Source organism: Littorina saxatilis, linkage group LG17 (assembly GCF_037325665.1).
Source record: "Littorina saxatilis isolate snail1 linkage group LG17, US_GU_Lsax_2.0, whole genome shotgun sequence".
Taxonomy (NCBI): domain Eukaryota; kingdom Metazoa; phylum Mollusca; class Gastropoda; order Littorinimorpha; family Littorinidae; genus Littorina; species Littorina saxatilis.
This window is the reverse complement of record NC_090261.1, coordinates 60,110,821-60,133,632: the sequence shown is the minus strand read 5'-3', so window position 1 is coordinate 60,133,632 and position 22,812 is coordinate 60,110,821. Positions and strand designations below refer to the sequence as shown.

Below are 22,812 nucleotides of genomic sequence, written 5' to 3'. Positions count from 1 at the left end.
ATCGAGGATGTCTTGATCTTGTTGATCGTGTATTTCTTGATCTTGCTGATCGAGGATGTCTTGATCTTGTTGATCGTGTATTTCTTGATCTTGCTGGTCGAGGATTTCTTGATCTTGCTGATCGAGGATTTCTTGATCTTGCTGATCGTGTATTTCTTGATCTTGCTGATCGAGGATGTCTTGATCTTACTGATCGTGTATTTCTTGATCTTGCTGATCGAGGATGTCTTGATCTTGTTGATTGTGGATGTCTTGATCTTACTGATCGTGTATTTCTTGATCTTGCTGATCGTGTATTTCTTGATCTTGCTGATCGTGTATTTCTTGATCTTACTGATCGTGTATTTCTTGATCTTACTGATCGTGTATTTCTTGATCTTGCTGATCGTGTATTTCTTGATCTTACTGATCGTGTATTTCTTGATCTTGCTGATCGTGTATTTCTTGATCTTGCTGATCGTGTATTTCTTGATCTTGTTGATCGTGTATTTCTTGATCTTGTTGATCGTGTATTTCTTGATCTTGTTGATCGTGTATTTCTTGATCTTGCTGATCGAGGATTTCTTGATCTTACTGATCGTGTATTTCTTGTTCTTGCTGATCGTGTATTTCTTGATCTTGCTGATCGTGTATTTCTTGATCTTACTGATCGTGTATTTCTTGATCTTGCTGATCGAGGATGTCTTGATCTTGTTGATCGGAGATGTCTTGCTCTTGCTGATCGTGTATTTCTTGATCTTGTTGATTGTGGATGTCTTGATCTTGCTGATCGAGGATGTCTTGATCTTACTGATCGTGTATTTCTTGATCTTACTGATCGTGTATTTCTTGATCTTACTGATCGTGTATTTCTTGATCTTACTGATCGTGTATTTCTTGATCTTACTGATCGTGTATTTCTTGATCTTACTGATCGTGTATTTCTTGATCTTACTGATCGTGTATTTCTTGATCTTACTGATCGTGTATTTCTTTATCTTACTGATCGTGTATGTCTTGATCTTACTGATCGTGTATTTCTTGATCTTACTGATCGTGTATTTCTTGATCTTACTGATCGTGTATTTCTTGATCTTGCTGATCGAGGATGTCTTGATCTTGTTGATTGTGGATGTCTTGATCTTGCTGATCGGAGATGTCTTGATCTTGATGATCTGAGATGTCTTGATCTTGCTGATCGGAAATGTCTTGATCTTGCTGATCGAGGATGTCTTGATCTTGCTGATCGAAGATTTCATGATCTTGTTGATTGTGGATGTCTTGATCTTGCTGATCGAGGATGTCTTGATCTTGTTGATTGTGGATGTCTTGATCTTACTGATCGTGTATTTCTTGATCTTGCTAGCGCTGATCGGAGATGTCTTGCTCTTGCTGGCCCCAGACAATGAATCAGCAAATTTAACTAACATACGGGAGAAAGCAGCCCGAATTTCAATGAGGGTAACCTTACAGGACTATATGAATCTTATTCTTATCCTTATCCGTATCCTTATATCCTTATCCTTTTTGGGTTGTTTTCAGACAAACAAAATGAGGTGCTCTTGTCAAAGTGTTGTGTTTTACGTCTACTTACTGTCAGAATTAAAAAGCTTCCTTGATTTAGATATTTTTCTGCAGTCAAATTCTTCCAAGTGGCGTTAACTGGCATGCCGTGTTTTCTGTACTCTTCTGATTTGTGTGACACGAACCGGGGAATATTTATGTAATGTGTTTTTTTGTTTGGGGCCTTTTGTTTTAAATGTCATATCTCTTTTCTCCTCCTTAGGGCTTAGTCAAAATAGAATCCTTTGAATAATAAATGTACGTTGACTAGACTATGACATTTCTTCTTCTGCGTTCGACTGACTGCACGAGACTATGACATTACATCAGCCCGCCTGTTGCAATGATGATAGCTGTTCAGATCGTAATTCTAGGTTCTGTTATTTGCCCGTTTATGGATTTGTTTTGTTTTGGGGGAGGGGGCGGGATATAATTCTTGGAAGAATCCAAGTGAACTAGACAGTGGATTTTGTCAGCCTTTTCTTTGCAACGACAGGTTGGGAGAGGGGTGGAGAAAGGAAGGGAGGGGGGGGGGGGCTGGCTGTTCGCGTCGTGATTCAAAGCTTCACCATTGACGTCGCACAAGTCAGAGGTGGAGATACGGGTTCTGCTTTGATTCCAAGTATCAGATGTCACCCCCTGTGTCCCATAGTCTCGCTGAGTGACAGCAATCGCCATTAACCCCGCGACCTTGATGATTCCCGATGACCTTGTTGGAGTCGATTGCCAAATTTACTGCTTTTTTTTTATCTAGTTTATAGACATCTATACCTCTTTAAAGTAAATCCATTATCCATTTGGTTGAAAAAGGTAAACCGAGGGTAGATAAGTTACATATCAAGTTGTCTCTCCTTTTTTCAGTCTGATCGCTGCATGGGTCTTAGTTTACCAAGGCAAACTAAGTGAGCCAAAAGTCATAAGCAACTGGGTTACGAACGCCTGATCTCAAACATGGACGAAAGCAACATGACCTTTTAACCACTATGTTCCTTGCATCACATCACAGGGAGAGTGGTCACGTTCTTCGTGTCCCTCTCTCCTGATAACAACCTTGTGTCGACGTTTGGAACGGCCTGGAGGCGTAAAAGGGCCACCATGTTGACGAACTTTCACGTCTGCGTCTGGACCAGGAACAGACAGATTAGCTCCCTTACATCCGGGTCTGCAGACATGCGCGCGCAGCCCCTTCCAGTCTGGACTGTAATTTGAGTGAGAAGAGGCTGACGACTTTCTTCTCTCTCTCTCTCTTGCCGCAGGTTACGATGTCTAAAGACCGAAATAAACGACAAACGTCGGAATTTGACAGGCAAGCAGAAATAGGACGGGGCGGATCGATGAACAGAAGCAATGATGTAAATGGTAAACAGCATTTTTTGCGCAACATGTGTGATTATCGTAAATGTTTTGGACAGGATAATACTGAAAAGGGTATATCCCGAAGTGTTGAATTTTCAAAACAACCCATCATTAGAAGATTGAGGTGCATATTTTCTGTCTCGATTTTCCAGCATTCAGCGCTCTTTGACTGACATATTCCTACATGTCTGCAGCGCTTTAGGCGATATGGAGACTTCTCTTTAACTGTGAATTTTCACTCCTCGGGAATGGTAATGGTTATTTTTCGTGACAGATTGGAAATGTTGCAAATGTCAAACGTTGCTTCCTGCGGACTTGGGGCTACTGACAGAGAACTAAAAGTGGATTTTTCGAAGTTCTTGATTTCCAGTTGTCAAATTACCATGTTAGGATCAGGAAGCGCCGTCAGAAATTGCATTCGATAGAAATTACACTTTGATTCTATCTAGGGTTACTTGTAAGTGTTGATATTAGTTTGTGAAAGCCGGTGATGTACAAACTTCCGCCCCACCCCCACGTTTACCCCTCCTACCCGGAAAAAAAAGAAAGATAAATAAGGGGCATCATCAATTTTATGAACAGCAGAGACTGCCCTCTTCCCTCTAGTCTGCGTCTACCTATCCGTCTTTCTAAGTATAATTATTTGCGAGCTCATGTAGGAATGCCTGTGTTTCACAAACATATATATTTGGCTCGTACACATATGATTAATTCATAACATGGGGCGGGGATATAGCTCAGTTGGTAGCGCGCTGGATTTGTATTCAGTTGGCCGCTGTCAGCGCGAGTTCGATCCCAGGTTCGGCGGAAATTTATTTCACAGAGTCAACTTTGTGTGCAGACTCTCTTCGGTGTCCGAACCACCCCCCGTGTATACTACATTGGGTGTGCACGTTAAAGATCCCACGATTGACAAAAGGGTCTTTCTTGGCAAAATTGCGTAGGCACAGTTAATAATTGTCTACCATACCCGTGTGACTTGGAATAAGGCCGTGAAAGGTAAATATGCGCCGACATGGCTGCAATCTACTGGCCGTATAAAATTTCATCTCACAGAGCGCCTAGAACTGTACCCACGGAATATGCGCGATATAAGCCTCATTGATTGATTGATTGATAACATCTATACACCTGTTCTTAATCATTTTAATTTCAATTACAAGCGGATCAGGAAGAGAGATTGCACACAAATACACGAACCTGCGGGTCCCGGTCAGACGTGGGTCACACGATCACAGAGTCAAGAGTCGGGGGGGGGGGGGGGGGGGGTGTTACAGGAAGACCGCGTTGTATTGCTGAAGGTGATCGATTTCTAAGTACAGTGTGTCTACTTTGATGCGACGTCTTTCCGTTGTACCCGCAGCAACCGGATAGTCACACCTCTCCTGATCTCCTGATATGCTCAAAGCAGTTATTTCATTGACTCAAGTTGTATAAGGGGATACCTGCGACAGATACAATGTCCCATTTATTATGTTTGCTCTTCATAAACGATCATTTACTCTGAATAGTCGCCACAAATCCTCCCTAAATACGATTATAATCTTTTCTAAGATCTCTATAGTCTCTAAAAACTGGCACGCATAAACTGCCACTTTCTCATCGGTGGCCATTGAAAAGTCACACACTCACACTACCAATTTCATTCTCAAACACTGTCATTTTCCCAGCCTGTATCTGTGAGGACGCTTGCAACAGAAGCCTCACCGAGCCTATCATTTACAGTTTATCGCCAGATTCGCCGAGATTGTCAAACCACAGGGTTTGGGAACTATCGAGTCTGGGTGCTCAGTTGCGGCGCGTTATGATGATAAGCGGTTCTAAACCTTTGAATGTATAGGAATATGTTATTGAAGGCTAAAGACTGGGAGGGAACAAGGGGTTGGGGGAGGAGGAGGAGGCGAGGGGGTGTGGCTGACCAATCATTTATGACGAAACCTATAGTAGCGGCTGATTTTGCGCGTTCGGGATTTAGTCAGTTTCTCGCCAAGTCACAACGATCGTAAAGATTTGGGTAAAGGGAGTAACAGGTGGGCTATTGAGTAATGATTAGGCCAAGCGTAAGTGGCGAGCAAGGTGTGTGTTTAATAAGTCGTTTGGAGCCGTGTCACCTGTAATCGGGTTTTCGCACCGCCGCTCACGGTATGGAAAGCAGAATCAGTTTCGCGGTCACTAATGCTGTCGGATTGGTGTTTATGCGCGAGAGGCAATGGTGGCTTTGGGAGAGTATTGGTTTCGGTGCTTGAAAAGCGCCGATTGGCTGTGCGGGTTTCTGTGGCTGTTTTGCACTTCGTCTCTAATCTAAAGCTAGCGACGTTTAGCTTAATGTCTGTCGTGTGATATTTTCTGTCAGGCAGGCCTTCTCGCCTGTCCCCTTCTGCTTCCCTTCCGCGTTTTGTCATTTGGTTATCAGTCGTGTTCCCGTTCTAACGTTCATCCTTAGCTCATAAATGGGCTAACATTATGCAGTATATATTGAACACACGAACACAACCACGCTCACCCTTAGCTCATAGATGGGCTAACATTATGCAGTATATATTTAACACACGAACACAACCATGTTCCGAACATGCTTAATGCTGAACAACATTGTCCATGAACAAAAACTGAAATGTAATTAACTCCTGAGAACTGTTTTCTCCTAAAGCCATGCATCACCTGCCACACACTCCTGTTTGAGTTTCCCACCTACTCAGAAGTATGTGCGGGTTTTTTCTTAGTAATAAAAAAAGTGCACTAAACTTCTTTCTTTTAATTAGAATATTACTCTCGATCGTCTATAGTGTTTCCCTGGCAATAGCCAGAACACCATTCCATCGACTTCTGTTCATGCTTAATTTACCCTCAAGTACTGGAATGTTCGCCGCTTGAAAGCAAGTCATAATAATGTCAGACATAACAAAAATCATAAATGCCTGCGTAGACTGTATTCATGCATGTCAGTATAATACGACAGTCTGGAGTGTGAAGTTAATAAAAGCTAACTTTGCGGCATAAGGAGAGAAAAGCGTGTCGCTTGAAAGCTAACCATGTAAATACACGCCTCAAGCCCCAAACACAGTCTATCAATCGATTTTCTCGTCCGTTCCGCTGCACTCAAGAGTTCGTCAACGAAGAAAGTTTCCTTTCTCTCCTTTACAGACACAGCATCTATTCACATTCAACAGGCCAGACATCGAGGGGGATCAAGAGATCTTGCACTTCATGCCATGTCGCCATTGTGGCGGAGGAGTTTCTTATGACGCCTCTGGTTTATCGCGCACATTATTGATATTGATTGGATCGCTGGGAACGCAGAAGAAGAAGGATCGCGTATACGCGGGAAGAATTTTGTATACACTGAACCACACTAAGGTTGGGCTGAACCTCTGAGAAGTAAAACATTGTGGGCTGAACCTATTCCTCATATTTCTGCGAAAGGGGGAGAAACTTTATGACTGTACGCTCCGATGAACGCTAATGGTGGGGGTTTCTTTTCTGCGGTGGAGGGCGCCGTCTCTCGCCATTGTGCAAAACGACATGGATTGAGTTGTGGAAACTAGCCTTGCCTCACTCCCAGAAAAAGAGTTATATACTTACAGCTACGTGTATATACAATTCTATGGGATTATTCTTTTTTAGAATGCCATACTCAAATATCTGATTTTTTCCCCTTTGTTAAGCTATTTTATTCTCATTCTTCCTTGCCTTCTTTTTGGTATTTATTGTGTACGTTTTCGGAGTTGTATCATTAATGAAAGGCCAAAGAAATATTCTTCGCGGGAATACGGCCAATCATAAATATAGGTCCCTGGGCCAATGCATGGTCGTAAACATAAACTTTTACGGAATCAGCATGAGAAACTGGAGCCATATGAGGTTTCTTTGTCCACGTGGAAGGAAGTTATCGAATATTCCACTGATTTACTGCAGTTGGAATATGCTCGTCACATTGTCGAATAACCTATTAACGCTGGGCATCACGAGGTTGAGTAAGTAAGTGAGTGAGTCAGTCAGTCAGTCAGTCTATCCCTGCACCCACTAAGACTTCTCTCTCCTCGGTTATCCATCAGATCTTGCAGAAAAGAACGCCTTGAGGGCATGTTGTAAAGACATGTTGATGAATGTGCCTTCAGCGTAGCAGTCACAGGGTCATCCGGCCTTCTCTTCCACATTGTAGGAAATGCATGTACCGTCGTTGTCAACTTGTTCGAGAGGGGGGTTTCACTTTCTGCCCCATGAAGCCTGCAATGGGTACCCCCCGGGTTAGGGGGAAGAATTTACCCGATGCTCCCCAGCATGTCGTAGGAGGCGACTAAACGGATTCTGTTTCTCCTTTTACCCTTGTTAAGTGTTTCTTGTATAGAATATAGTCAATGTTTGTAAAGATTTTAGTCAAGCAGTATGTAAGAAATGTTAAGTCCTTTGTACTGAAAACTTGCATTCTCCCAGTAAGGTCATATATTGTACTACGTTGCAAGCCCCTGGAGCAATTTTTTGATTAGTGCTTTTGTGAACAAGAAACAATCTATCCCCTCCCCCCTTTCCCCGTCGCGTCCCCGTCGCGATATAACCTTGAACGGTTGAAAACGACGTTAAACACCAAATAAAGATGCAATGGGTGTGTTATTGGTACAGAGCTCCTGTAATTGGCAGACCATGATTTATTGCCAGAGGGATATTAATTTTCTGCCATGTACTACGGTTGTTTTTTTCTCCTCCTCATTATCCCTCGCAAAGCGCTGGTCCTGTTTTCTGCTTTGTACTTTTCTATCTTTCCTTCCCTGTTTGATTTACTTGTTATTATTTTGTTCGGGCATCAGAGACTTTTTGTGCCGATGTAATCGTGTGAAGGTAAGGTTAAATAGTTCGTTTTGAGATAAGGATGAGGGTTACTTGCGTGAACTACTGATTTAGTTTTCGTGGTGTACGTTTCTGTGTGGCAAAGAATTGAAAAATCTATGTCTTTTCATTATGAAAATTAATGCTGTTCCTTTATTGCTTTTTTAAAATAAGACATGTAAACCTTGATTTGACTGTTCTTGTAAGAGGACGCGCGCCATTAGTGATTTCAAGGCCCAGTTTCCTGTTGTGAACATACCGCGCATGCGCCCTTTGCGTCAGTATCTGCCTGTCCCTCCGTATGTTTGTCTCTCTGGATGTGTCTTTTTCGACGTTTGATACAGTATATAACACACCACATCAAATCTTTTGAACAAGTTTACTTAAAACTCGAGAACGACGTTAGCACTACTTTCAAAACCACGAACCATTTGCTATGCCTTTTCAAAGCCATAATTCTATTGCAAAAAAAGTTATATAATCAAAACACCTACCATGAATATCTGTGTCGTCAAAACACAGACAGCTTTTGCGAATTTCTATTATAAACCTTCATGAATGTAACTGTTTCTTTAAATACGCCTACCTCTATATACAGCCTAGACGGCGGCTCCTTTGATATCAATTTGTCATCGGCTGTCACATCAAAGATATTTTCAATGAAGACAATTATCAAAACCAGTCGAAACGACCGGCTTGTCTGAAGTGGACTGTGTAGTTGTTTTCCAGCCAAACTAACGCCCTTGGGTTCTGGTGGTATAGCGTCTTGGTGCGAATGGTGTCCCTCCATTCTGTGTTTGGCTTGAGTCTGGGTGCTGGTCGGACCTCGTTCTCTGGTCTAAGAGACTGTGTAGTTGTATTCCAGCCAAACTAACGCCCTTGGGTTCTGGTGGTATAGCGTCTTGGTGCGAATGGTGTCCCTCCATTCTGTGTTTGGCTTGAGTCTGGGTGCTGGTCGGACCTCGTTCTCTGGTCTAAGAGACTGTGTAGTTGTATTCCAGCCAAACTAACGCCCTTTGGTTCTGGTGGTATAGCGTCTTGGTGCGAATGGTGTCCCTCCATTCTGTGTTTGGCTTGAGTCTGGGTGCTGGTCGGACCTCGTTCTCTGGTCTAAGAGACTGTGTAGTTGTATTCCAGCCAAACTAACGCCCTTTGGTTCTGGTCGTGTAGCGTCTTGGTGCGAAAAGAGACCGGCCTCCAGTCTGTGTGTGGCTTGTGTCTGGGTGCTGGTCGGACCTCGTTCTCTAGTCTAAGGGTTGGTACTGGCAAAGAATATCCGTTTCATTAGTCAGTAGGTGTTTTGATTATGTCACTTTTTTAGCCATAGAAGTATGGCGTTGAACAAGTAGAAAATGGTTGGTGGTGTTGAGAGCAGTGCTGACTGACTGTTCATTTAGGGCTCTCTGTCCTCTGGTTGTGTTGGACAAGATTTGGTGAATATGATTTAAAAGAGCAGTGCTTACGTTCTTGACTTTTAAGTAGACTCGTTGGTACAGGATTGATGTTCGAAGAGTTTTGGTGCCACAAGGAATTTCAAGTTGTGTAGCGTGAATACAGTCGACCTTATTGCTTTATTGTGGAAGCTATCTGTTGATGGAGTCGAGGAATAGGACACGAAGAACTAGTGAGCCCTGGACTGACATAGAAGTACGATTCGCCGGGAGTTGTCAGTCCGTATGGCAGTTTCTTGCCTAAGAATAATTCAGGAAGGAAGTTTAGATTTTTGAGTTAAAATCACAAGAACAGTTTTGAGAAACTAGAACATGTAGCAAAGTTTTAAAAGTAGCTTGAACTGGTTTGCGTTCCTCGTGGATATGTATGAGCTTACCATGGGACACTTATTACCGGTGTCACGATTTCATCTTTCACCTGTGTACATATTTCCCCCTCGACATATACTCAAGACTGAAATGTTGTTTCCTGGTAAAATTAAGAAGTGAAATTATGTATGGACGAAAAGCATGTCAGTTTCTTGCATCTGAAGAAAATTGGTGGTAACATTTTTGTAGATTTCACCCCCAAAATCGAATTCTTCGAAAACGTGTACCGAGTGGTTACGTCCCTTGAGTAAGAAGGGAAACATTTTAGGATGAATCAAATTTCTAAGTTAAATTAAAAAAATTGGTTGGACAATTTGGCCCCATGAATGTAAGGTACACAAGGTCGCTCATCAGTACTATCGAAGGGTGTTTTTTTGTTCAGTGTAGAGTTTATACTAGATCAACGAGGCCGAGAAGCGAAATATCACCACGGCGAAAGATGAAATCGTCACACCGGACGTTTGGAAAAAGAAAGCAAACAAAAAACAAAAACAAACAAAATGAAGCCTCCGTGAAATAAAGAGAAAAAGAAATTCGAACAATATTGTGTCCAGACGACAGTATACAAAAGGAAAAAATGTAACAGACTTAATGACAAGCCGTGCCAACAGCCTACTTCTCGATGGCTGTAAGGACCTGTCGACACTAAGGCATTAAGTGCCGGCCTTTTTTCAGCCCGCGCGTAGGAATGTCAAATGCTGCCGAGAGTGCGTAGTAATGCACATGGAGCTCAATGCCATGTTTTTGCTGTTCTCTCTGCACGCTACCCGCCCCTTAGTGCACTTCTGGATGTTATTGGTGGTGGGCATTTTCGGCGCTGTTGCGTCCTTTAATCAAGTGCTTACAGGTGTATATGTGTGTGTATGCCTGGGGTCAGGTATTGGTACGGCTATTATGAGGAGCGAATGAAGAATAGTCTGTTTTCGCTGCGGTGCTATCGGGGATTATCCTGCAACTGAAGAGCATTATGCTGCATTTTCGGCGCTGTTGCGTCCTTGCAGGTGTATAATTATTTGTGTCAGCGTTCCGGAGGTCAGGTATTGGTACGGGTATTAGGAGGAGTGAATGAAGAATTCGCTGTATTCGCTGCGGTGCTATCGGGGATTATCCTGCAACTGAAGAGCATTTTGAGTAATTATGAAGCTCTCCATGGTTACACTTTTGGTTCGACCAGTTTTCCTAGTCGAGAGGATTTGCCTTAGGTGACTCGCGCTGCATAACAGAAAATAGTTTGGTTTTTCAGTTGAAACAGTGGACTCTATGTGCATACGTGCATGTTTATCAAAAAGTATGTGTCTGAGTACTCTGCGAAATACCAGAAAAAGTCCCAATGAGGAGGAGAGAATTGTATTTCAGGCCAAAAACAAAACGCTTCACAGTGACGACCTTCTGAAAGTCTGTCGTACTCTTGCGACTATGGCATACGTTTGCAGTTTCATGTTAGTCTTTTTAGCCCAGGGTAACGACTTTCATACTTTTTCGCGCATTGCATGCGCTTCTAGCGTCTTGTTAGTGCCCTGTATGTGTGGTGGCCGGTGTGACGTTTTTATCTTTCGCCGTGTTGATATTTCGCTTCTCGGCCTCGTTGATCTTGTATAAACTCTACACTGAACAAAAAAACACCCTTCGATAGTACTGATGAGCGACCTTGTGTACCTTACATTAATGGGGCCAAATTTGTCCAACCAATTTGTTTTATTTAACTTAGAAATTTTATTCATCCTAAAATGTTTTCCTTCTTACTCAAGGGACGTAACCACTCGGTACACGTTTTCGAAGAAATCGATTTTGGGGGTGAAATCTATTAAATGTTACCACCAATTTTCTTCACATGCAAGAAACTGACATGCTTTTCGTCCATAAATAATTTCACTTCTTAATTTTACCAGGAAACAACATTTCAGTCTTGAGTATAATGTCGAGGGGGAAATATGTACACAGGCGAAAGATGAAATCGTGACACCGGTGGGAAATCGCCGTGAGAATATACGTGTCCGCGAAAAGGCTGCATACACCGCGTGTGCTTATGAGGGCTTTTGCTTTCAAAGTCAATTCAGGTATTGTGGTTAGATTAGGTATAGGCAGCCAGTCCCTTTTGCCACTTAGCCAAATCTCTCAGCTCTCAGCTCCCCCCCCCCCCCCCCCCGCCTGATGGCATTTCGTCAAGATCTTTAAATCCTGGCACGATTATTTGTTTCCCTCGGACCATAAATAACACACCCTCATTGAATTCACGCCGTGATGTCGTAGCGTTAAGCGCCATTTGTTTTGTGGAGTGTGGATTTGGTTCATTGCAACAACGCCAGGGAGGACCTGTCACCTTGCACCACGTGATACAGTGGAACCACCTTTTAAGACCTTCACAACTCTGAACAATCCGGTCTGAAAAGGGAGAGAGTCTTAGTTAGTTATTTAGTTAATTAGTTAGTTAGTTAGTTGTTTTTTGGGTCCAGCGGACCATATAGGCCAAATCAGGACCCCAAGAGAGAGTCTTTAAATTGGGGGTCATTTTACAGAGTTTATGAACAGAAAGTCTGAGAAAACAAGGTCTTAAAAAGGAGGGAGTCTTAAATTGGGGGTCATTTTACAGAGTTTATGAACAGAAAGTCTGAGAAAACAAGGTCTTAAAAAGGAGGGAGTCTTTAAATTGGGGGTCATTTTACAGAGTTTATGAACAGAAAGTCTGAGAAAACAAGGTCTTAAAAAGGAGGGAGTCTTAAATTGGGGGTCATTTTACAGAGTTTAAGAACAGAAAGTCTGAGAAAACAAAGTCTTAAAAAGGAGGGAGTCTTAAATTGGGGGTGGGGTGGGGGGGGGGGGGGTCTTATAATAGGGGGGGGGGGTCCACTGTAGGGAGGAAAAAGGCCAGAAAAAAGAAAGTTAGACTCCCAGCTTGTGACAACATGCAAACTAGTCATTTTTTAAGGGCACTTTTCGGTTCACCACAAGAAGGTCCGTCGGCGTGTCAATGAGGATTTTACACCCACCACAAGAAGGTCCGTCGGCGTGTCAATGAGGATTTTACACCCACCGCAAGAAGGTCCGTCGGCGTGTCAATGAGGATTTTACACCCACCACAAGAAGGTCCGTCGGCGTGTCAATGAGGATTTTACACCCACCACAAGCGCGAAATGACCACTCAAGGCTTTGTGCTGGGGAAATGAGTTTGGGGTGTCGGGTCCGAGCTTTAAACACCCTGACTACTATCCACCCCGGTTTTTTTTAAAAACCCATGGTTGCATTGTGAGTCGACATTGTCTCCCAGTCGCTCTTGATGCGTGCTTGATCCGGGACATTTAGAGGATGGCCATTATAGAAATGTGAACTTCGTGTTAAAAAAAACAATGAAACAGTGTTGACGGTATCACTGTTGATGCTCCCTCATCATTTTGTAATTCTCTGCCATCTGGTCCTCCGTATAGAAGCGACAAAAATAAATGGATGGGTAGAAAAGAGCTAGCAATAGTACTTGATCCTTAATGTGCTACTCAACTCATCGCACTGGAATCCTCGTAGCCACTGCTACAACAGCCGGCTCTTTCTTTCGTCCCTCAAGGAACAAGTTGAAGGAGAAGACCTTTGACGGTATCAAAGATCTACCCGGCATTGTGTAAGCCGCCGGGTGGCTCGGAGCTTTCTACAGGGTCACTGCCGGGATCCCTGGCTTCCAGACGACCAAATTAAGCGGGTAGCTTACCCTACCCACCCCGCCCCGACAGTCGCTCGATCCACCCGCACTCAACCACCCGTGCGGCGCTGTAGGGGTGGTGTTTAGACTTCAGTTCACATTGTCTTGGTCTCGGTGAAGGGCGAGGGACGTTTCTCTGTTGTGTGGCCTTGTGCCGTGATAGGAGAGAAAGCACTCTTGAGGTGGTGGTGTAGGTATCAGTCTCTACGGTCTGCGGGCTTAATTTAGTTGTTTTTTCCTGTCAACCTGGCATGGCAGCGAGACAGGGAGAGGAAGTTGTTTGGAAAAGTGAAAGTTTCTTGTACTAATCGATGTGACAATACTGATGGATTGTGGTAGAGTGCGTTGATATGTGAATTGTGATTTTCAATGGAATAAGGCTTTGGGCATAAAACAAATATTAAAAAAAGCCTCTGTGTGCGAATGGAGTGTTCCGATTTTCAGATGCCTTAAAAGTGAAAGAAAATAAAATTAAAATAAACGGTGTTGCAATCTGAAACGTTCGGCTGCAGTTCTCCAATTCGTCACTGGATTTCCTGTTTCATGGTACAATCCCGAGGAGCTAAGGAACGGCTGTAAAAAAAAGTGATGTCTCTGTCGACAATTGATTCCTACGGATTTTCCTGACTTGTCAGTGTCTTTCTTATTCCATGGAATTATCGTCTTCCGCTTGTGAGTGGTATGGGGTTTCTTTTGTTTTGAAATAAAGGTCTTGCTTCTTTGTAAACAATGGTATTCTAATATTTCAAATAGTCTAATATCCTGTTTAGATACTTGCAATTATTAACAACAACAAAAAGAAAAAAGATTATTACAGCGCTTCACGTGCAAGCTATGTTGTTGAAGAGGTATTCACTAAGCAAACCGCCGCATTTTCAAGACGTCAATTTTGATCTTTGAACAAAACTTAAATAGTCTCTCGGGTGCCTCTCTTATTTAGATATTTTCAGAAGAAGAAAAACACGTGGAAACAATCATTGTCATTCAAGTAGGACAAACAAATCCCTAAAATGTCACATAAACAGAATGGAGAAGGAAAGAAAATATGTAATCAGCGGAGAAGATTTTTCTGGTCGGAACATGTAAAGACGATTTTGGCATTCGAGTTATGCTCAACATGCAGAAAATCAGCCTCCTTGCCAAAGCACACGTCCTACCTATCCGCTTAATTGGCTTGTCTCAGTTGATTTCTTTGGATAGAGAAGACACAAAAAAACGGAAGAAAACGCTCTGGAAAACACACACACACACACACACACACACACACACACACACACACACACACACACACACACACACACACACACACACACACCAGGGCCGGACTAGGCGAAGAGGAGGGGGGGGTTGCCAGTGGAGGCCCAGGGGGACATCCCCCCTGGCGGCAGGGGCGGATCAGTTCATTTTATGACTGGTTTTTTTCAAAAGTATATTGTAAAGATATGGGTGTGAAGGCGCGAAGCGCCGAGCCGACGGCGCGAAGCGCCTAGCTTGCTAGGGGGGTCCGGGGGCATGCCCCCCCGGAAAATTTTGAAAAAAAGGATGCAAAATGGTGCAATCTGGTGCATTCTGAGGATGATCATTACCAGTTTCAGGCAGCAGATTTTGTCACTGATTAATACCCCAAAAATTGAAACTCAATGTAAAATAAAGAAATGCATACCTCATTCAATATTTTTATTTTTTGGCTGGGGGGGGGGAGGGGGTCCGGAAACCCTTGAACCCACCACACCCCCCTCGTTGTGGGGGTCAGGGGGCGAAGCCCCCTGAAGCTGACGGGTAGGTCATATTCTGAGATAGGAAAATGGTCGCTCCTTGCATGAAACGGCATAAAATAAGCAATAATAAAAAAAAAATTAAATAAGTAAGGTACATGTTTAGGCTAGGGGGGGGGGGGGTGCGCAACCCCCATAACCCCCCCAGTAGTCCGGCCCTGCACACACACAAAACCCAGCCTAGAACCTAGTAGAAAAAAAGACAACAAAAATAGAACGAAGGTCATAAATTAATTGATCCTCCAGAAAATGCCACATCACATTCTTGGCAAGTGCAACTTGTTCTCATTGTAGGTAAATTATCCGCCAGCATCCTAATGATTAGAGACCCCTCTGCATGCACCGTGTGCATTTAGGCATCGCCGCTAATCCAATGGGATGCACCTGTGTCGGCGCTGACCCGGTGTAACACGAGAAAATTACTCCCCCGAGATTTTTACTCCGGAGTAAACATTTCGTACGAAAAAGTTACTCCCTTTACGAAAAAAGCACTCCCCCATTGCACGAGAAAATTACTCCCCAAGACAAGTGAGTTCCGAGTAAACATTTCGTTCAAAAATGTTACTCCCCTGACGAATAAATAACGAATAAATTACTTCACCCCAACACGAGCAATTTAACTTCCCATGCCAGGTGTACGACATTTTTACTCCCTTGTCCCCTGTTAGTCTTGGTGGTGGAAGGGGTGGAAGGAGGGTAGCGCAACATTCGTGTGCGCGAGATCACTTACTGGCATTATCCCTTCGCCCGCATCCCATTTTTGCGTACGAGATTTTTACTGGAAGTACAAAAAGTGGGGAGTAAAAATTTCGTGGAGGGAGTAATTTTTTCGTGCCTTGGGGAGTTCTTTTCTCGTACGAAAAGTGTACTCGGAGTAAGAATTTCGTACGAAATATTTACTCCGGAGTAAATTTTTCGTGGAGTAAAAATTTCGTGTTACACCGGCACTGACCTCTTGAGACTTTATGCACGTGCGGCACATAACGTGACTGCACCCAGACACAAGTGTTTGAATGCATGTCGGCATTCTTGAGTAATTTTACACCCACTTATCGCGAGCTATCTGCCAAGGTGAGAGGGTTCTTTTTAGGTGTTTCGGAGTTCGTGACACAATCGAAACTGACATGAACTGCTTGAAATTTACTACCCGATTTGGTATTTTGCGGAAATATTCATTACTTGGCCCTTGATTTATGTAGATCTACAACGTTTCTCTGCATATCTAACATTTTTTCTCTGTTTTTTTTAAAACGTGAAACCCAGACTCACGTTACTGGAATTAGTAGAAAACAATTTCAATACCCCCAAGTTTAAGATCAAAGCGACGACCAAGCCATAGCCATTTTGCCATTATGTAAATTCTGTGCAATGCATGACAAAATGTAAAATTGCCTAATTAAAACATTTTTGAAAAAGAAAAAAACACACACAAAGACAACACGATTCCGCTTTATCAATGATCAGCAGTCCGTAGCCAATACGGGGGACGTCGCTTGTAATTATCGACGTCTCCGATCTCATGACAAACGAGGCTTAATTGAACTAGTTGGCACAGTCTGCGTGACTTGACCCGTGAACCCCCCGTGGTCATATTAATATGGTCATCTCTCGAGGTCACTGCGCTACTAATTGCTGATCTGGCAAGTTGTACAGCGCTGCACCTGACTTGCACACCAGTAGTCTTGCTCTGTGTTAATTGGACAGGTCTTCTTCGCCTGTAGCAGGTGATCGTTTTTGTGTCTCGCAAAGGTTCACATAGTATGTGCAAGGCACTGATGGAGAGATAGTCGTGTGAGCCCTGGATTTACCGCTTCATTCATAGTCTGGCAAAGGTTCCATCTTCTGTGTGAGACAGATATATATACAGAGAGAGGTTGTTGTGTTCGTTTTGGATTTACCACGTTCCAGGTTTCATCCTCCGAGTGAGACGGGAAGAGAGAGAGAGAGGTTGTCGTGTCAATTCTGGATTCATCCCGACATCCGGTCTGTGTCTCGCAAAGGCTCCATCTTCTCAGTGAGAGAGAGAGAGAGAGTGAGAGAGAGAGAGAGAGAGAGAGAGAGAGAGAGAGAGAGAGAGAGAGAAAGGGAGAAAGAGAGAGAGAGAGAGAGAGAAAGGGAGAGAGAGAGAGAGAGAGAGAGAGAGAGAGAAAGGGAGAGAAAGGGAGAGAGAGAGAGAGAAAGGGAGAGAGAGAGAGAGAGAGAGAAGAGAGAGAGAGAGAGAGAGAGAGAGAGAGGGAGAGAGAGGGAGAGAGAGAGAGAGAGAGAGAGAGAGGGAGAGAGAGAGGGAGAGAGAGAGAGAGAGAGAGAGAGAAAGAGAGAGAGAGGGAGAGAGAGAGAGAGAGAGAGAGAGAGAGGGGGGGGGGGGGGGGGTAGGAGTCGTGTTCGCTCTGGAATTTTGTTTTACCCGGTGTTTTATCGGCCTTTCATGATTTCTCATAAGCAAACGCCGCACGTTGGTTTGCTAGTGATTAATATTGGATCGCATTCCATGTGGAAAACAGGTATATATGCCCAGGCTAATCGACTTTTTTTTTGTAGTTATAAACCTGTTCAGAGCTTTTGATTGGAAATTGCTTGCCCAATTTTTGTCCAGGCCGAATGGTCAGCTTCTTTGGATATAAGTGAACTCGTGTTTTATATGTAATTGCTGCAAAACTACACGTAATGTCAGACTCCCCAATGTAAGATTCACTGAAGGCAGAAAAACTGTAGTTAGATCAGTCGTACCTTTGGAAGAAGAAAAACATTTGACAGTTGAAACTTAATAAAACCTTTTCACTTGATATATATCTAAATGGGTTAATTGAAGCTAAATCAGGTAAACTCATTGTCACACCAGCAAATTAGTTTGTTTTTGTGTGATGGAGTTTCAGTTTATCGAGTTAGAGGATCTTGTTTTTCAGGATTATGTGCGGGGTTTTTTGTACAAAAAATCACATGCAGGTGTGTGGTTTTTTTTTAAATCCCTCGAAGGGCATAAAGTAGTTTTGCGAAAATAGAAACAAGACTTTTTGTGTTTATTTTTTTTCTTCAGTGATAAAGCTTTTGTTCTGTTCTCAACAACGTGAAGCAACGGGACCTTTAGCAGAGTGTGTTTAACTGGTCACTTTTTTTTCCCGCCAGCGAAAGGCAGATTCTTTTTTTTAAAGTTTAAAAAGACGTAACAGATTTTGTGGGAGAGAAAAAAGACGCTCTTTTCTCTCGTGGACTGTGCAGTAACTTCTTCTTTTTTTGCGAGAGGGGGGGGGAAGGGAGGATGACGAGAAAAGACTTTGTTTTGTTTGTACAACGTCCGACTCGCGTTTCATTGTGTCTTAAGAAAATATCAGTAGACCATCCAAGGGCAGAACGTGCTTTGAGAAAAGATGGAGCGTTTTACGAGCCCCGGACACGAAGCGAAGATCACCCTCCCCGCTGGTTTTTACCCCCTCCTTCCCTCCTTCCACAAGGACGTAAGGAAAACGCCTTTGACCGACAGCATGCACGCAATCCGTGGAATGAAAACTGTTGCACCGCTTAATCTGTGTGAAGTCACACTTCAGCAAGGCTCTCTAAAGAAATCGGCTTTGTGACATTTGCAGAAAATCATTTTTAAGAGTGTGTGTATTTTTGAAGTTCTCAGAGGTGACAAAATATCTGTCAACAGAAATCTCTCTTCGAGCAGAATTTTTGTTTGAGTTGAGCTTCAGCCTAAAGTAAGCTCTGAGCCTCTGCCGCTGCTACGGCGAGTGTAAGTGTATTCATTAGGACACAAAAAATGGTGTGTTCTTTAAGATTTTGTTGGTTTCGGGCAGAGAACTAGTCTGAAAGGGCAGCTCTCTTGGGAGCAGTTCAATAATCCAAGTACAAGCGTGTGTGTGTGTGTGTGTGTGTGTGTGCAAAGAATGAGGAGTTCTAGGTCGTAAAAACGTGCCCGTATTTTTTTACGCTCAAACCCCTGGAGAGCTGATCCTTGAATCCCGACAACGACCGATTGCTTCCCGCTTTGACAATGAAAAAACACAAGGACAGTGTAGATGCGTATTACGTACACCTTGCCACTGTTTTTATTTGACTTCCCATGGCGCACATATATACGCTGACTGTTTGAAATTCAAATGAGTGCAGTACCGGGGGAACACTTATATAGATGGCACATTTTGCAGATTTGCATCCTTTTCGTTTGTATTTTGCGCGAAGTATTGTAATCCTTTAAGAGCATTTTGGTGTTGTGTAGTTAGGTTAGTCGTCGATTGTGGTGTGAGAGAGGCACTCGAGGGACAAATTAAGGGCTGTAGTAGCTGTAGCTGTAGCTGTGTAGTTGATGAAGTGGTTTAGCATCATTCTGTCGCCAATGTTATGGGCAAACAGACATCGACGTGCTTACTCGGCCATATCTAAGCGTTCTTCACACGTTCGATCAACGGAGTAGTGGATAACTTAAACAGTGGCCGCATGTGAATTACTCAAACAGTGTCCGTATTTGTGTGACTCTTGTGTGTGCTACTGCACTCTGAAGATTCAAGTGTTGCGTTGAAGTGTTTGATATTTGCGCAAGACGGGTCGTGTATGTATCCTGGTTGTGTGACTTGCAGGTGAGTCTTCAGGCTGTGTTCTACACTTGACTGTGAACGTCAAAATGTGTTGCGGTACTGCCGAAGCAGGGTTAAACAGACTTACTTTTCAAATGTTGTCATCAGCTTTATAGCGGCACCAAACTTGTTGCGTTCTGTGAAACTGAAAGTGTAATCTATTCTTAATCTACTCCTTGCCTTTCCGAATCAAAACAAAACTGACAATAGTATAGCATTGCTTGAAATGAAATTGTTTTCAAACAAAGCCTGACACTAGCATTGTTAAAAATCGAACAGTTTTCACGGAATGCGAACGATAAGAATAACACCTAAAGAGTCGGCCTACAATGGACTTCTTCCAAATGTAGCGGGCGTGTGTACGATCAAACAAACAAAAACCGTCGGTTTTGGCAGACCAAACCGCAAGCGATAAAAGCTGCCACATGAAACTTTACGAGTGCATTCCTCAGCGTACGAAAAAAACTGTTGGCGGCCGAGAAGGAAGGACCGTTGATACAGCATAAGCTTGATCATTGAATGACGACGTCGCCAGGCAGAATAAGTTCAGGGGGAAAAGTCCCAGGGGCAACTTGCAGCCCCCTCGAGGAGTATCGCAGTCTAATCGAGAGCGGAGAGTATTTGCCCAGAGATTTGCGGCTCTTTACGTGAACGGCGTACCTCCGTCGCTACCCTTCTTGTGGAGACAGCGAAGAGCATCAGTCTCACCTCACTGGACCTTACTGCCACTATGGCTAAGTCAACGCCGGTCAATGAAGACTCTGAACTGAACACAAACAATTGTAAGTTTGTGTAAGTTCATGTAATTCTAATCGAGACATTGTTACAGTGTGTGCAATGGTCGTCAACAAAGAACAAAAGACGCATCCAACCAAGAGATGAAAAGTTGTGTGAAAAAGTGAACAGTCGCTGAGTGACAGTTAATTCCTGTCGCCCACCCCATCCCTCGCCATGAAAGGGTCTGAGGATGTAAGCCGAAGCGTCCCCGCTCTGTCGGGGGGTAGTTATCGCGCGGCTTCCTCGGGGTCGTGGGAATCCACCAGTCCTGAGTGCAGTTCTACCGCTGACCACAGCAACTCAGGAAGCACAGCAGCGGCGGAGGCTGGGGTCAGTTTTGGATTCGGCGACACCAGATATACGGACGTTCGTCGCCCCTCTGCAGCCACCCGTCTGGATTCTATCGGAGAGGATGAAGTGTTTGAGTCTTCTGCTGCCGTGTATGCTGTGCAGACCAACGTGAACAGTAGGGTGGCTGCTAGGTGCGTGTTGGGCAGCACGGGCAGAAGCCTCAGCAAAGACAGCAGTTCTTCGTCATTAGGTTACAGTCTAGGCAGCGAGTTTTCTGAGTGTGCCTACAGCCCGACTAGCCCTACTGCCGTGAGGTCTTTTGGTGATGATGGTGGCATATATAAGGTTGTGAATCCGTCTCAGTATGTGCTGAATGTGGCATCTTCACCAAACACTCCATCTGTTCGAAGTAGTGCTATTGCACCAGCTTTAGGTGGGGTTGACAAGTATGTACATGGTGAATATTCTGTGATCAACAGCAGCGTGTGTGATAATGCTGCTCCTGCTCCAAGCTCGCTTGGGAAATACTCTGTGACTGGACCAGTTCATCGACTTGATACTCCGGGATATTCTGTGGTTGGGCAGGCAGTCAACTCGACTTTCAGCAAACCGCATTCCGGATATAATGCAGGAAACAGTGCTACAGATTCTTACCGCAGTTTTATACCCCGGTACTCTTCGCCTGTGACTACTTTCGTGTTGTCGTCACAGGAAGTGCCATCCGGGTACTCAGCAGTGTGCAAGACCTCAACAACACCAAACACCCGTGCGCAACAATTGCCTGCGGAGACTAACAGTGTTGCCAAGCCTTTAGTAAATATCAGCACTGCGTCTCAGAGCGTTGCAACTCAACGTTTCTACAGCGGTAACCCTGCATCTAAAAGTGAAAGTTATAATGCTGCTTATTCTGGTGGGTTTTCTACCGGAAGTTCACTTCCAAACAATAACTCCTTTGTCAGTAAATCTTCAACTTGTGAAAGTCGCCGACCACCACTAACTCCTGAAAAAAGTGCAGACCTCTTATCGAATCTAAACAATAGCAACGTCAGCGCTATCCAAAATGAAATAGCTGCAGACAACGCTGACCGCTTCATCAAGCCTTTGCCAGGATACAACAGCAACAGCAACACCCTCTCCTCCTCAACCACCCCACGGAGTACCTCCTCGGGTTACGGCACAGCCTCCAGTAAGCTAAGTGCCTCCAGCGAGTCGTCTCCAGGCGGAGATGGTTCAGGTTCTCTGAGCAAAGAGTTGGACCTGGAGTTGGTTCGCCTGGAGATTCTGGTGGACTCTTTGCAAGAAATGGAGGAGGAGTTGAACTTCAACGAACAGCAGAAGATAAATGAGAAAGAGGAGGGGGAGGAGGGAGGTGCTGGGGAGTGTGACGTGTGGGAGTACCAGTCCAGCGAGTATGGGGATCTCCTGTCGTCTGCTAATGAGGTAGGGAGTCAAACGATAAACGTAAAAAAATATTTCTTTCAGTAAATCTTATACGCGTTGCCTAAAGATTATGATTAATCATTCACAGATTCCGTAGAGAAGTGTTGGTGGCATTCTTTGGCTCTGTCTGTCAAACAGTAAGGCAGACACCCCCCCCCCCCCTCCGCCCCCCCCCGCCCCCCTCATCTCTCTCTCTCTTTCTCTCTCTTTCTCTCTCTTCTCTCTCTCTCTCTCTCTCTTGAGTGTTGAGTCTTTGAGTCTCTCTCTCTCTCTCTCTCTCTCTCTCCTCTCTCTCTCTCTCTCTCTCTCTCTCTCTCTCTCTCTCTCTCTCTCTCTCTCTCTCTCTCTCTCTCTTTCTCTCTGTTTGTTCCGTCCTCTCGCATCTCTCCTCTTAATTTCTTCTCTGTTGGCCTGTCAATGGGGCAGTCAGTTAGTCAAACAGGCAGTCGATTATTTTATTTCTATAACATTTTCACTTTATCATTAATGAAAATTAATGCCTGAATCACATTTCATAAGCTACTGTGTTACAAAAAAGGAATTTGACTTTGACGGTAATTCAACTGAAACAGGGGGAACTGAAAGAAACCACATGATGGCACATCGTTGTGGTCCCGCTACAAAGACCGAACCCACCGTTCTCTAATGCTGGAAACGTGCTGTAATCCAGATGGGTCATTTTCTTCTCGTTTAGGGCAATCATTACACGTTTAGCGTTGTCTGAAATG

At 43.9% G+C, this 22,812-nt stretch overlaps 3 protein-coding genes across 3 annotated transcripts in view; 2 read left to right on the top strand and 1 right to left on the bottom strand.

The window, feature by feature from the left end:
- LOC138953335 (dynein heavy chain-like) overlaps positions 1-1,409 on the bottom strand; it is a 1,806-nt gene extending 397 nt beyond the window's left edge. Inside the window, exon 1 of the mRNA XM_070325134.1 lies at positions 1-1,409. This exon is cut by the window's left edge and continues 397 nt beyond it. Coding sequence (XP_070181235.1) covers positions 1-1,409 — 1,409 coding nt within the window.
- Positions 1-22,812, top strand: part of LOC138951912 (uncharacterized) — a 162,577-nt gene that overhangs the window by 78,358 nt on the left and 61,407 nt on the right. The window lies entirely within an intron of this gene.
- LOC138953334 (uncharacterized) lies at positions 20,528-22,680 on the top strand. The gene is made up of 3 exons (XM_070325133.1): positions 20,528-20,958; positions 21,685-22,084; positions 22,657-22,680. The coding sequence occupies exons 1-3, from the start codon at positions 20,528-20,530 to the stop codon at positions 22,678-22,680; spliced, it is 855 nt and encodes a 284-aa protein (XP_070181234.1).

Excerpts from the sequence above, each read along its gene's own strand:
- LOC138953334 (XM_070325133.1), top strand. The coding sequence starts at position 20,528 with ATGAAAGGGTCTGAGGATGTAAGCCGAAGCGTCCCCGCTCTGTCGGGG. Across the intron at positions 20,959-21,684 it reads ACTAGCCCTACTGCCGTGAG|CAACGTCAGCGCTATCCAAA; the intron begins GTCTTTTGGTGA and ends TCTAAACAATAG. Across the intron at positions 22,085-22,656 it reads TCCTGTCGTCTGCTAATGAG|GGGGAACTGAAAGAAACCAC; the intron begins GTAGGGAGTCAA and ends CAACTGAAACAG.